Below are 13972 nucleotides of genomic sequence, written 5' to 3' on the forward strand. Positions count from 1 at the left end.
ATGGCTCCAGGCCCCGCAGGACCCCCCTCCTCGCAGCACGCCCCCTTCCCGCGCACTGCTGTTCATTCTTTGAGTGTGAGGTGCCACTCAGATGCTCCCCAATTCCCAGAACTCCTCTGCCCCCTGCAGATATGCGTCCACATCCGAGGAGCAGCCACCTGACACAATCTTAAAAGCTGAGTATTTGCAGGAAAAGGACTAGGTGCACAGGTAGAATACAAACAGCTCAGAGCCTGCAACAGTCGAGATAAAATTCATTTAATCCAACTTAGTTTAAAAAAGCTTAAGTCACACCCACCATAGGAGGTGACCCAAGGCACTCGGTGGAGGCCAGATAAGTGGTGTGCACGCTGGCCAGGATCTCGGCAGAGGCCTGGAGGACCTTCAGCTCTTCCCGCCACAGTGTTTCCACCAAAGACAGCTGGCTTATCAAAGACACCTTTTCATCCTTCATGTGGGAAACCTGGAAGTTATTTTTAAAATTTTTTTATTGTAGTACAATGTAACATAACATTTGCCATTTTAACCATTTTCAGGTGTACAGTTCAGGGCACTGCATAATTCCCAGTGTGGTATAACCAATACCACTGCTCACCTCCAACCCTCTACCTCCCCAAACAAAGCCTGTGATCACATTGGCATCCCTAGTCCTCTCTCCCCAAAGCCCCGGTAACCTGCACTCTCCTGTGTCACCATGACTTTGCCTGCAGATTTACCTTATATAAGTGGAATCTACATATGTCCTTTTGTGTGACTTTTTTCATTTAGCATAATGTCTTCAAGGTTCCTTAAAACTGCTTCTTATAATCCTAGTCCCATTTTTATATAAATGAGCTGATTTCTCATTTACTTAAAATATTAAGTTAAAATATAAAAGATAAATTTTTACCTATTTAAATGTATAGGTATTAGACATTGAATCCATCTGAGTGCCCATCACAGACAAATGGATCAAGAAAACATGGTGGACATACACAAGAGAATACTATACTACTGTCTTAAAAAAAGGTGGATATCCTGTCATTTGTGACAACACGTATGAACATTATACTAAATGAAAGACATTATGTTAAATGAAATAAGCCAGACATAGAAAGACAAAAATTACAGGTTCTTGTTTGTATGTGGACAGTAAAAAGTTGAACACAGAAAAAGAGCAGAATGGTGTCAGCAGATGCAAGAAGTGGAGAGACAGGGGAGACACTGGTCAAGGGATACGATGCCTGAGCTAAACAGGAAAAGAAGGCTCCAGAGACCTTCAAAGTCACCTAACAACGAGCAGAGATCTACTTACTGTACAGCATGCTGACAGCAGTTAATTACGGTATGCATATTGCGTCCTTGAAAATTGGTAAGAAATTAGATTTTAAAGGTTCTCACCATCAAAAAAAAGTATGAGGCGATATATATGTTAAATATCTTGACAAAGGCATTCCAATATGTGTGTCTACATAGGTGTGTGTATATATATATAAATATGTCTCAAAACATCATGTAGTACAATGTAAGGATGTACAATTTTTAATCTGTCAATTAAAAAGAAAGGAAAATTTTAAAGGTGTAGGTATAAAGTCAACAGTAAAATCTAGAATTTACAACATTTAAGACACTAAAAACTATCGCGTTCCCTCTGCCCGCAGAGAGAGACACGACAAACGTCTGAAGCTTTGGAAGTTTATTGTGCACAGTCTTCCTTTCTTTCCCTCTTTTCTATCCCTTTCTCTCTTTTCTTTCTCTCGCTCTCTTTCCCTCTGCTTAACTCTCGCCTGCTCCGGTCGCTCCACTTCTCCCGCTCGGCTCACACCTGCTTCGGCCGCTCCGCTTCTCCCGCTCAGCTCACGCCTGCTTCGCACTCTTCTTCCTCGCTTCTACTCCTACTCTCAGCTTCTTCCTACTCTCAGCTTCTTTTCTACTACCCCACCCATCAAGCTTATATACACTTCAACCAATCAGGGGAGAGCACACGAGGTAAACGCGCGGACAACTGCAGGCATAGAATAGGTACACGAGGGGGGCATGCTTTAATCGCATCGTTAACTAGCCAATCATTGGAATTCGCTGGTTGTTTACTGTATAGCTGGCCGCTTTTGGCTCAGCGCCAGGCGCCATCTTGACCGTGCCCAAGGCTGGGGGTCCCGGAAACCCCGACAAAAAACTGCTCTTAAAAAACCTAGTCATCAGGTGCAGTTGCACATGCCTGTAATCCCAGCGACTCCAGAAGGTGAGACAGGAGGATGAAGAATTCAAAGCCAGCCTCAGCTGGCGAGGTGCTAAGCAACTCAGTGAGACCCTGTCTCTAAATAAAATACAAAACAGGCTGGGGATGTGGCTCAGTGGTCGGTGCCCCTGAGTTCAATTCCTGGTACCCTCCCCCCGCAAAAAAAAGGCCTACTGTCCCTAATAACATATAAGACAAATAACTTCACAGTCACAATGCTTGAGAAAAGGATGTAATATTCTAGAAACGTACCCTCTGAAGCACTGCAGAACTCTCCTCCAGGAGATGATGGCATATTTTCTGGGCTAGGTCCAAACTTGTCTTCTCATTTGCATCTGAAATTACTTCTCCAAGAAGTACTTTTTTCCAGCATGTACTAGAACCAAAATGTTCAATAAGAAAATTTCAACAGGCTCTTGAGAAATAAAGATAGCTTTCATACTGCAAACTACAAACTCTCCTCCAATTCTTCCAGAAGCATAATAAAACTCATTCTATAAGCAGCTTCCCCAAAACCTCCATACCATCTGCAGTTCCTGAGTAGACGCAACACGGTGCACTAGAAAGGAGTACCTAGAATAAAAGGCAGGGAACTGGGAGCTCCTTGCCGGCTGCGATGAGATTTTACATCACAATCCTGTGTCTGTACACAAGTAAGTGGAGCCATGCCCACCAGCCAAGGGGAAAAAGATGGAGACAAAAGAGGAAGGTAGAGAGAGGACAGGGAGGCAGGTCCACAGCAGCAAGACCAGAGGACTCGGGAGTCAAGGCTCTGGAGTGGCCCTATTCTTCAAAGAGCCAGTCTTTCCTGCAGGGTGACAACTTGAAACACACTTCACAGCGGAAAACGCTCTACATGCACAACCATGCCTTTCTGTACACGAAGGCCCCTCTGCTTACACACTATGCAGGTCTGTGGGAAGTGAAGCTCAGTGGGCAGGTGGGCTGACTTCCTGAAGGCAGAGTGCAGGCAAGCTAGGGCAGGATGCCGAGCCAGAAGGCTGCAGGGCCAAGTCTACACATGAGGAAGGAGCACCACCAGGGAGAGAGGATGGAGGGGCAGACTGGGAAGCAGCGATTCTGGAGAAGCGACCTAAAAGGGAAGGGAAGAGCGATGCGATGTGCAAGTGGACGCAGACATAGCCAGCCAGAAACTCAAGAGCAGCTGATGAGACACAACCGGGAAGTAGCGAAGCCTGCAGAGTCACAGAGGACACTGAACTTCAGGCACAGAGTGCTCGTGACAGAAAGCAGAAAACTACCCTGTGCCCGGACAATGTTCCAGGCACTGCCTCTCCTGACTGAATCTTCACAATCACCCAACAAAGCACTGTGCACGTCAGACTCAAGGGAAGAGAGAACGGAAGCTGCAGACCTCAGCCTGAGACAGCTCGCAGGAGGTGACCAGCACGCAAACCCCCCTCAGGCAGAAGCCCATCACTTGCTTTTCCTGCACCCCACTCAGAAGTGACTCTGAGGGAGGAAGGAGGTCTAAAGACGACTTCTGGGAAACATCCAGTGGCTCTCTTTACTTTTAGGCTGAAGTGCTAAAAGGGACTCGCTTATGCCTTATTCTGAGAAGGATTTAAAAACACCTGCATGGGTCTACACAAAACAAAATGTAAAACAAATGAATGGGGAGAACTAGTCAAAGGAAAAAATGAAGAGGAAAAATACAATCCAGCCAGGAATGAATGGATGCCTACATATTTGGGAGGACCACAAATTTTCCCCTGAGATTTCTTTTACAATTAAAAAAAAAAGAAAACATATCAGAAACAGAACACACCATCTGAGAGTAAAAACACCTACAGTTGACCTTGAACAACTCAGGACGTGGAGGTGCTGACACACAGTTAAACATCCACATGTAATTTTCTTTTGTTCTTTGTTTTTGTTTTTTTTTGTTGTTGTTATTTTTGTTTTTTTGTTTTGTTTTGTTTTGTTTTTTGGTATCAGGGACATTTAGCCACTGAACTACATCCCCAGCCCTTTTAATTTTGAGACAGGGTATTATTAAGTTGTTTAGACTCTCACTAAGTTGCTGAGGCTGGCTTCAAACCTCTGATCCTAACTCAGCCTCCCAAGTTGCTGGGATTATAGGTACCACTGCCCAGCCACATATAACTGCTGATTCAAAATATTCAACTACTACTAGCCTGCTGGTAAGTGGAAGCCTCAACAATAATGCAGTCGATTAATACACAAGTATGTGTATCATACATGATGAAAAATACACATGGCCTGGGAGAAATGACTTTTACTGGGATACACAATTTACTGTAGAGAAAAATGCTCAGGCAAAGATGATCAGCAGAGTTTTAAGCAGATATTCCAAACACCACAATAGCAGCAGGAGGGGCTACAAAGGTTTCACAGTAGCACAATATGCACTATGCTAAATTTTATGCAGGTATGATTTAAACTGCATCTTTATGATCTATGTTTGTGCTAAATTTTTATAAAATTTAACTTTATGTATATTTTATGGTGGTAAGTGATAAAATGGACTGTTACCTATACATATTTGATGCTTTCAAGACATATCTAACTTTTTCTTAATTTTTAAAATATATCTAGGCTAGCCAAGCACAGTGGTACACACCTGTAACCCCAGCAGCTCAGGAGGCTGAGGCAGGAGGATCACAAGATCAAAGCAGCCTTAACAAAAGCAAGGCACTAAGAACTCAGTGAGACCCTGTTTCTAAATAAAATACGAAAAGGGCTAGGGATGTGGCTCAGTGGTTGAGTGCCCCTGAGTTCAATCGTTGGTACCAAAAAAAAAAAAAAAAAAAAAATGTCCAGGCTATGCAGTTCATCTGCAAGGTTTTTCAAATTATCGCAAATTAAAAAAGAAAAAAAAACATGTTAAGTGGACCTGCACAGTGCAAATCTATATTATATTGTCCAGGGTCAACTGTATTTCTGGTGCTGGGAGATCTTCTGCTTCCCAAGTCCCTACAGGAAAAGAAGAAAACAGCATCAAGCACAACAGGCAACACTGAGTGAACACGAACACATCCAGCACTGTGTCAAGGACAATTTCTAAGCATTATGCATTTAATCCTTGGGCCTCACCATCTTCAAGTCCTCCCTCCACGATGGGCAGCAGCAAGATGGAGGCTGCTACCCCGAAGAGGCCCCAGGCTGAAGCAGCCCTGTGCTAGGCAGAGCACACCCCAATGTGCTGACAAGCAGTTGCTGTGAGTGGTACTGACAGCTTCACAGGACACTAGGGAGCCTGCCAGATGCATGTCCATGATGGGGGCTCCTCTGCCCATCTCCCCTGTGGAAAACAAGGGCTCTCCTTCAGCTCAGCTTCTGGATCTGCCCTGGGGCATGATAGGTGGGGCTGTGGTCAGGAGCTCTAAAAAGCAGACCTACTCTGAGTCTTGATGCTGAAGGGTGACAATGCTCACCAGCTATCAGGTCACCAGGGGAGAAACACACCAGCTGAGGTTGAAAGGTCTCAGAGGCATGAACTCTGATTATGACTAAAACCAGAATGCCAGAGAAGGTGGAAAGAGTAAAACACACCCTCAATCAGTAAGTTACACACAGACGGCCTTCCTTTATTCTCTGTTTCGGTATTTAAATGCAAGTCAAAACACCCCAAAATTGTGTCCAGACTGTAGCTACAACTTAAGACCAGTACATGTGGAACTTACAATTTTTCAGGTTCCAGACATAACAACTTAAGAGCTATGAGTAACCTCCAAGATGGTCCATCCCATCCAAATGTCAAATTCCTAAAGTAGAAAAACAAAGATTTGTTATTTCAGTATTTCATGACACCATGACAAATGGTTGATAAGCCAAACATTTTTTAAAAAGGGGCCACAAAACATTGTTACCTACGATTTTGGTCAAAAAGATGAAAAAAATAAGTCTGCAAATACTTAAGAATAAAGTTTTAAGAAATGGAAAATTCTCTTTTTTAATTATTTTAAAGAATGTATGGTGGCACACATCTTTAATCCCAGCAGTTCAGGAGACTGAGGCAGGATGACCCCAAGTTCAAGGCCAGCCTCAGCGATTTAGCCAGGCTCTAAGCAACTTGGTAAGACTCTGTCTCAAAATAAAAAATAAAAAGGTCTAGTGATGTGACTCAGTGGTTACGCACCTCTGGATCCAATTCCTGGTACAAAAAAAAAAAAAAAAAAAGCTATCTTCCAATCATTTTTAGTAAGAAGCTAAACTTAGTTAAGAGATACACAGAAGCGGGCTGGGGAGATAGCTCAGCTGGTAGAGTGCTTGCCTCGAAATCACAAGGCCCTGAGTTCGATCCCCAGTACCGCAAAAAAAAAAAAAAAAAAAAAAAAAAAGAGATACACAGAAAAAGGGCACAGGACAAAGTTCATAGTGAGATGAATGCTGGAAAAATTCGAATTGTCCTGGGGATCAAACAAGTGGTAACCACCACAGTCAGCACAATCAGACAGCTCTCACACAACTACTGGATTATTTAAATCTTAATTCTATCCCCAAAGAAAATTTGGAAGGGAGAACCCAAAGGCCTGTCTACCCATGTGGTGTGGAACCACCCAACCACCCGCTTCCCCCAGAATTTGTACGTGATACTGGGTGACTGGTTACCCTCAAGGCCACTCTGTCTTGCCAGATGGCAGAGGCAGGGACTCTCTTTTGGCATAGTAATTTAATAGTTCAAGTTTGTAGGGTATGTCCTCAAGTAAGTTTCTTTAAAGTGTCTCAGTCCTGGGTCCTCTCTCCACAACCCAAAGCACCACTTGGCTGCAAACAGTAAGTGGTCAACAAACACCTACTAGTGAGCTGATAGGAGGTATCTCATGGAAAACCCACAATTTTGTCATGAATTCTTCCTAAAAGAGTAATTTCAAGAGGGAAAGGGAAACACTTACTCTATAAAGCCATGATCCTTTAGAATGGAAATCTTTTTTTTCATCTGTTTATCAGCTGACGGAAGATATTTAACAAGCACATCTACATTAAAAAAAAAATTCATTCAGAGATTTAGGGTATAATTCACACAAAAGTGTATCTTTCCTCTCCATCTGAACTCACCTTCCTTCCCATTAGGAATCGAGTATAATTTCCTAATTCACACAAAGGAAATCTACTCTTCAAGTCCAATTCACTGAGAGCATTATTTATTCCCTGAAAAACTGTAAGAATTCCAAGGCCTCAGGACAGAACACCCATAAGGCCCAGTTTTTGTTGTTTTATTTATACTTCAAGAAGTTTTATTGGTCTGTACACAGAATGGATAGTATGACCTTGACCATTTCTATGTCCCTTTCAACTTATACAAGACTACCTCAAATGATATACTGGGGAAATCTCTGAACGTTCTTCAAGGCCTACAAACTGCTTTTCTGCTGCTTCAGAAGAGGGGGGGAAATCAGTTTTCTGTGTACAATTTTTTTTTTATTATTTTTTTTTTTTTTGCAGTGCTGGGGATTGAACCCAGGGCCTTGTGCTCACAAGGCAAGCACTCTACCAACTGAGCTATATCCCCAGCCCACTCTGTGTACCATTTTTAATACTAAATTTGGAATTTTCACATCATAAATTTAATGACTAAACTAATATTTTAAAATAGTAATATCAATGACAATGGCTATTAGCAGACCACAAAAGAACACAAGTGAAATCAACATTTCACCATAGCATTAATCACCAAACATAAGGATTGCATATCACATTTACCTCTTTGATTAGCAGTTTCTTACAGATGTCTAATATTTTCATTCCCTGCTTTCTAATCCTGTCGTCAGTGACAACAACACTCCAGTACAAACATTTCCATTTCCTTCCATCTACTAATACTATGTTTATCTCCTTAGCTGTTTTCCTTTTCTTTTGCATTGCCCAATATGGTGGCCAGTGGGTCAGAAATGGCTTTTAAGCACTTGAGATGTGACTTGCCATACTAAAGAATGAATTTAAATATTCATTTAATTTTAGGTAATTTAAAGTGAAACAGCTATGTGCACCCAGTGGTCACTGTATTGGATGGTGTAGGTCTAGGTTTCTTCCAGTCAAGGCCTCTGACTTAGCACAATAAAACTCTGCTCAGTTCTTCCTATCCACACTGTCAATCAAAACTTTGTTGTTTTTACTTCAATACTGAACTGAACAATTAGGAGTACAGCAAGCTCTACCCAGGATAAAATAAATGATTTGTAAGTATGTCTCAAGATTTTGCTATTTTTATAAAATTCAAAATAACCACATATCCAAGTGGGAAAAAAATTGTCTTAATAAGAAGAGCAAAACAGATTCCAACCTCTTGAGACGTAAACACAAGTGTGAGGATTGCAGAGGGAAACAAAGCCATACTCCAGCAGCAGCCGCTGGTTATCATGTGGGCCGTAGCAGATGAACACCTCCTCATGCTTTCTACAGCCTGAAGCCGTTCTAATTTCGTAACAACGAGTCTTCTCGTTAAAAGCTGCTTCTACCTAGAATGGAAATTTGTTACAGATTATTTTAAAAGTTGAGTGTGTGGTCTCTGTCATAAGCTATTTTTGGACAATCCTTTAAAACTGTACTAACCATTTTTTGCTCAGGGCCTCCAGGACACACACCCATAGATGGCATTCCATGGTTTTCCTACAGTTGTCTATAATATCACTGCTTTGTAGCACAAATGCACCAAAAGACCCATCAAAATAAAGTCATGCCAATGGGGACTGACTGAGTCCCTGAGTCCTGCATCCGACAGCACTGCACATCCTGATACAATTCATCAACATCAACAGAAACACCCATCTGACCTCAGACTCGTGTGTCAAACTGTGGAAAAGGCTTCTTTCTGTAACAGTAATAATCAGACAGGCCAGGGGACTGTCCTGGGCCTAAGCAAGCACAGCAGGCCCTCCCATTCTCCACTCACTGGACTCTTTAATGTCCTCATGGGAGGATGTCACATAAAGGGAAGAGCAGAGCCCAGCCGTGCACCTCCATGGTGCACCCCTCAGGCACCCCTCACCTGCAGGCGAGCCCACTGATGGACTCCTCTCTGCCCTGCAGGCCAGTCCCTTACCTCGGGATACTCATTAACCCTGCGGATATATTCCCATACCTGCCACACAAGGACAGGGCAGGGAAAAAGTGTACCTGTGACTCTGTGACTATCTCCCAAAGGATTCTTTCATGAATTCCTGACTCCTCTCCCCACAAAGATTCATCCATTTAGTAAACATTTACCAAACATCTACCAAACATCCATTATAGGCCAACCTATGCCCCGAGCCCTGGGGTTCCAAAGAGAAACAAGACAAAGTCCCCATCAACCAAGATTTTGGTGCTTAGTTGGGGAAGGAGCAAGTCCATCACGATCAGAGCAAAGGTAAAGGCTGACAGCCATGCCACCAACTGCAAAAGGGACAGGACAGGAAAGCAAGCTAGACTTCGCCCCAGTCTGGAAGGAGCAGGAAGGAAAGAGGACTCTGCCACACGAGCTGCTGCTAAAGGTAGGACCAGAGTATAAAGCCAGGGCGCCTCAGTCCTGGACAGCAAAGTGGAGAAATCGGGCAAAGAAAAAGCATGTTGAAGGACAACGGGGTCAGAAAGAAAAACCCAGAATGCAGGAAAGGTAGGTGGGTCCTATGGGTTCACCTGAAGTCAGCTACACCTCCCCAGTGGTTGCGCTCACTATTCAAAGTCCCAGGTTCTACACACTGAAATCTTCCTATCAAAACAGAACACGTCACCATGTCCACTTCTCACCTGGACGTGCGGGCTATGATTCAACAGATCCAGGTAAGGAGCAAGCGCACAGGTGTCTGGCTCTGCAGAAAGGCATTCCTGCTTCCTAGGCCTCAGATACACCGCTCTGGTGTTGACAGTGCACCAGGCCCACAGGAAGGCACTGTAGCTGAAGATGTTGTCAATGGACTCTGCAAACAGAGGCTGCAGAGAAGAGAAAAAGTCTCTGGAAGAAGTGAACAACTTCTGCACATGGGCTCTCTGCTCCTCACCCTTTGCTTTTAACGGTTTGGGTAAAAGATTCACCACTTCTGGTTCCAAACAAACAGGGCAGGTGTAGGTCTTGGGTAAAATCTGCAGGTAAGGCTTCCAGAGAGAATGGTCCCCAGCATGCCTTTCTGACACTAAAAAGGTGCACAAAGCCAGCAGAGGAGATGGACGAGGCTTCCACCTTGAAAAATTAAAGAGAGACTGAAGGAGTTACTCTTATTTGAAACATGGAATAAGCTAAGTACTTTGGTGTGCTGAAGGAGGGATTGTGCTCAAACTGCCAACAAGACAGCTGTCTCCTCCTTAGGCTCCTCTTCTCCAGAGCACACCCCAACCAGGTACATCCCACCAGCCACATTTACATGTCAGAAAAGCTGACTCTAACAAAATTCCAGGACTGTTTACAAGAGACACCTTTTTGAAAACAAAAATAAATAAAACACCTCTTTACTTCCAACTTGGGTCTCCTGTTTGAAAGCTTTTGCCATAAGCCCATTGGTTTCACCTGGATAAGGGTATAAAATACAGTGGGGAAAAAAAATTAGTGGGAAAAAACCTAGACTTACACCATCTAATACAGGGATGCTATATAGCTATTTAAGTTATATAGAATTAAACTGATGTTTAAAATTCAGTTCCTTAGTACGGCAAGTCACATTTCAAGTACTCGAAAGCCATTTCTGACGGAAGGGTACCATTTTAGACAGTGCAAAATAAAACACCTGTCACTCCCCAAAGTTCTACAGACAGCGCTAACCTGGACAGGAAACTGAGTGAAATCATAATACACTTAGTGCCAAGACTTTTGCTCCTAAACTTATATGCTTTGTTAGAAATTACACAATTTTGGTTTACATAATTACTGATAAAATATCTCATGTGGCATGATTGTGTTTACAAAAGTTATCATTAATCTTTTAATATCCAGATCCATATACTGAGATGCATTCCACCCAAAACTAAAGACTGATTGAGAAAAAGATAACCCTAAGTATGCCCCGACTCAGGCATATAAAGATGCAAGAGGGGTGCCCAGAGCTGTCCTTGGGGTTAAGAAAAAGTACAACATTTCAGTCCCCATAATGCAGAAACTCCTGCTGAGGGCTCACACAAGGCCTTCAGAGGTGCCCCCAAACCGTCCACCAGAAATGAGTGAGAAAATAGTCCCAACTTTCTTAACTCCCACATCACCTCCTCTCTGCACCTAAAGAGAATAAATTCTTTCATAATGTTAAAGCTCTTCATAGTTGGGGAAGAACTGAAGCATGTAAAATAAGGGTTAAACTAAAAGAAAGGTTTCAATAATCCCTGTGGATACCTACTAAGGCGAAGGGGAGCAACTGCTACCCACCAAAGCACTCGGCTGTGATTAACATATACAGTCCCCACTTAACCTCCACTTTCTAGTTAGGTGATGGGTCAGGACTCACACCCGTGTCCCCCACAGTCTATTAATGACCTCAAAATGCAGTTTATATGCATGAAGAATAAACCTCTAGAACAGAATATACCTTTCAATTTGAGTTCCACTGAGTTCAGGTATTTATTTGCTAGACGAGGGTCTGGCTCCTATTGAATTGTGCCTTGGACAACACATCTGCCAATGACAAGGCATTCAGGGAGAACCACTGGCACTAGATAAACATGATGTGGCCACTTACTTAGTAATGTACACCCCTAAGTAGCTTCGAATCACTGTTTCCGTGGTGAGCAGGCAACTCTCGGGCAACGAAATAATCATCTGTCCCTCCTTGCCAAAAAGAAAGTAAAGTTTAGGACACCTACACTTTGGGATGGACCTGTACATATTGTGAAGTCACTGATGCCACAATCATCTAGCCAAAAGCCCCTATAACCCAACTACTTGCCACAAATGAGCCCACCAGCGGGCACACTCCCAATTCTGAGTCAGCAGATGCAGGTGAGATCGCTCCAGCACTAGGTTCGACAACCCCACAGAATTAAAGGTTCAGAATGGGAATGACTCCCACCTGTCAACCCTACACAGGAAGGAAACGTGGAAACACTTGAACACCTCAAACCATATAGTTCTTCCAATTTCTTATGTGAGGAACCAGTGACACCTGGGGAAACAGGCAGAAAGGACTCAAAAAAGTTCCAACCTATGAAGCCTGGCACAGCAGCATGCTGCTTAGTTTCAACTACTCAGGAGGCAGAGGCAGGAGTATCACCTGGGCCCAGGAGTCTGGCACCAGTCAGGGAAACATAATGAGACCCTTCCTCTTAAAAGAATCTATCCAGTTAAATCCTAGTGAGCAGGCAATGGACTAATCTCCTGTGCCAGAGAGGGTGGCCGAGCAGGACACAAGGTTCTAATTCTACCACTTGCAAAAATGTATATTCCAATTTCTCTTATTAAAATACAAGCATAGGGAGAAAAAATAAAGTAGCAGGTACTAGACCCTGTGGACACTGATAGTGTACAACAGTATCGAACCAGTAACAGTCACCAAATAAAACACTAGGAAGCAGATCTAAGAGTCTGCTTTCATTTTAACCAGCATCAGTAATTTAACCAGTCAGTAAATTATCTCAGTCAAAGATCTCTGGGGTTCAATTTCTGGTTTCTGAATCTACAAAGCAGATGATCAATGTAGACTCCTTGAGCGCCAACATCCCATGACTTTCTACTTAAAAAAAAAAAAAAATCTTCTATCTTGATTGGTATATATCTCTGTAATAAATAAATCCTCCAAACTATACAGTTTAGATCTGTGCATTTCACTGCACGTAAAATGTCTCTACTTTCAAAAAATTTAAAAAGTCACAGTTGAAAGTTCAAGTGAAACAACTACTAATTATTTTTCAATCTCAACAAAAACTACCTACAGATACTGCTGTGTACATAAGAGGTCTATTTCTTCTGCCCAAATTCTGTTTCAAATAAGTCAAGGCATAATTGACATATTATGCCTTCCTGAAAAAACATAAAAATATTGCACAACAATGTCAATGTACTTAACACACTGTTGACTATATATACATAAAAATGGTCAAAATGGGCTGGGGTTGAGGCTCAGTGGTGGAGCGCTCACCTGGCACACATGGGGCACTAGGTTCAATCCTCAGCACCACAAAAAAATAAAATATAAGGTATTGTGTCCACCTATAACTAAAAATATTTTTTTTAAAAAGAGCACTTAAAAAAATGGTCAAGATGGCAAACTCTAAGGTATATATATCTTACCATTAAAAATTGAAAACTAATAAAAATATAAAAACAGCACAATAGAATTACAAATTGAAAGATACCATTTTCTTACCTAAGTTTAACCCTAATTAAATAAAGTAATTAAAAATAAATTTAGCGCCTGGAGGTGTAGCTCAGGGGTTAAGTGCTTTCCATGCACCAATATACAGCACCATAAGAAAAAAAAAAAAAAAAAAAAGGTAACTAGACAAATGTAAGCTAAAGGAAGCAATTAATTCATTTCCAACTTTAAAGAAAATCATGCATCACATAATGCTCTAAAATACTACAGAAAAACTAAAAGGGACCTTAAAGATCATCTTCCTGCAGAGAAGCAGGAAGGATTGCTGCCAATCCCAGAGCTGGCAGCAAGCCCTGGATGGTCTCAGGTCTTGGCCCCAGCTTGCTCAGGCCTCCTTCCCCTACCACAAACAGCTCCCCTCCCACATCTACAACATGACCTGATTTTTAAACCTTGATGTGGTGGAGCATGTTGTAGTGGCCTACCCCAAAATGACTTCTCTCTTTCTTCTCCCAACAGTCTCATTTGAAGAGCAAGGGACCAGAGAAAGGATAGCAGG

The 13972-nt window shown here is 42.5% G+C and overlaps 1 protein-coding gene across 5 annotated transcripts in view; it reads right to left on the bottom strand.

Annotated features, from left to right (window-relative positions):
* Nucleotides 1-242: 242 nt before the first annotated feature.
* Nucleotides 243-13972, bottom strand: part of Setd4 (SET domain containing 4) — a 35907-nt gene continuing 22177 nt past the window's right edge. For 4 of the 5 annotated variants that reach the window (XM_047564794.1, XM_047564793.1, XM_047564791.1 and 1 more), the window contains exons 5-11: nucleotides 11842-11930; nucleotides 9932-10361; nucleotides 8487-8661; nucleotides 7099-7180; nucleotides 5887-5967; nucleotides 2471-2594; nucleotides 243-463 (exon numbers count right to left, since the gene is read on the bottom strand). In XM_047564794.1, coding sequence (XP_047420750.1) covers nucleotides 284-463; nucleotides 2471-2594; nucleotides 5887-5967; nucleotides 7099-7180; nucleotides 8487-8661; nucleotides 9932-10361; nucleotides 11842-11930 — 1161 coding nt within the window. In that variant the 3' untranslated portion in view covers nucleotides 243-283. Of the gene's footprint in view, nucleotides 464-2470; nucleotides 2595-5886; nucleotides 5968-7098; nucleotides 7181-8486; nucleotides 8662-9931; nucleotides 10362-10623; nucleotides 10686-11841; nucleotides 11931-13972 lie in introns of all 5 variants that reach the window. The other variant, XM_047564795.1, reaches the window with a different exon arrangement.

Source organism: Sciurus carolinensis, chromosome 9, assembly GCF_902686445.1.
Source record: "Sciurus carolinensis chromosome 9, mSciCar1.2, whole genome shotgun sequence".
NCBI lineage: Eukaryota > Metazoa > Chordata > Mammalia > Rodentia > Sciuridae > Sciurus > Sciurus carolinensis.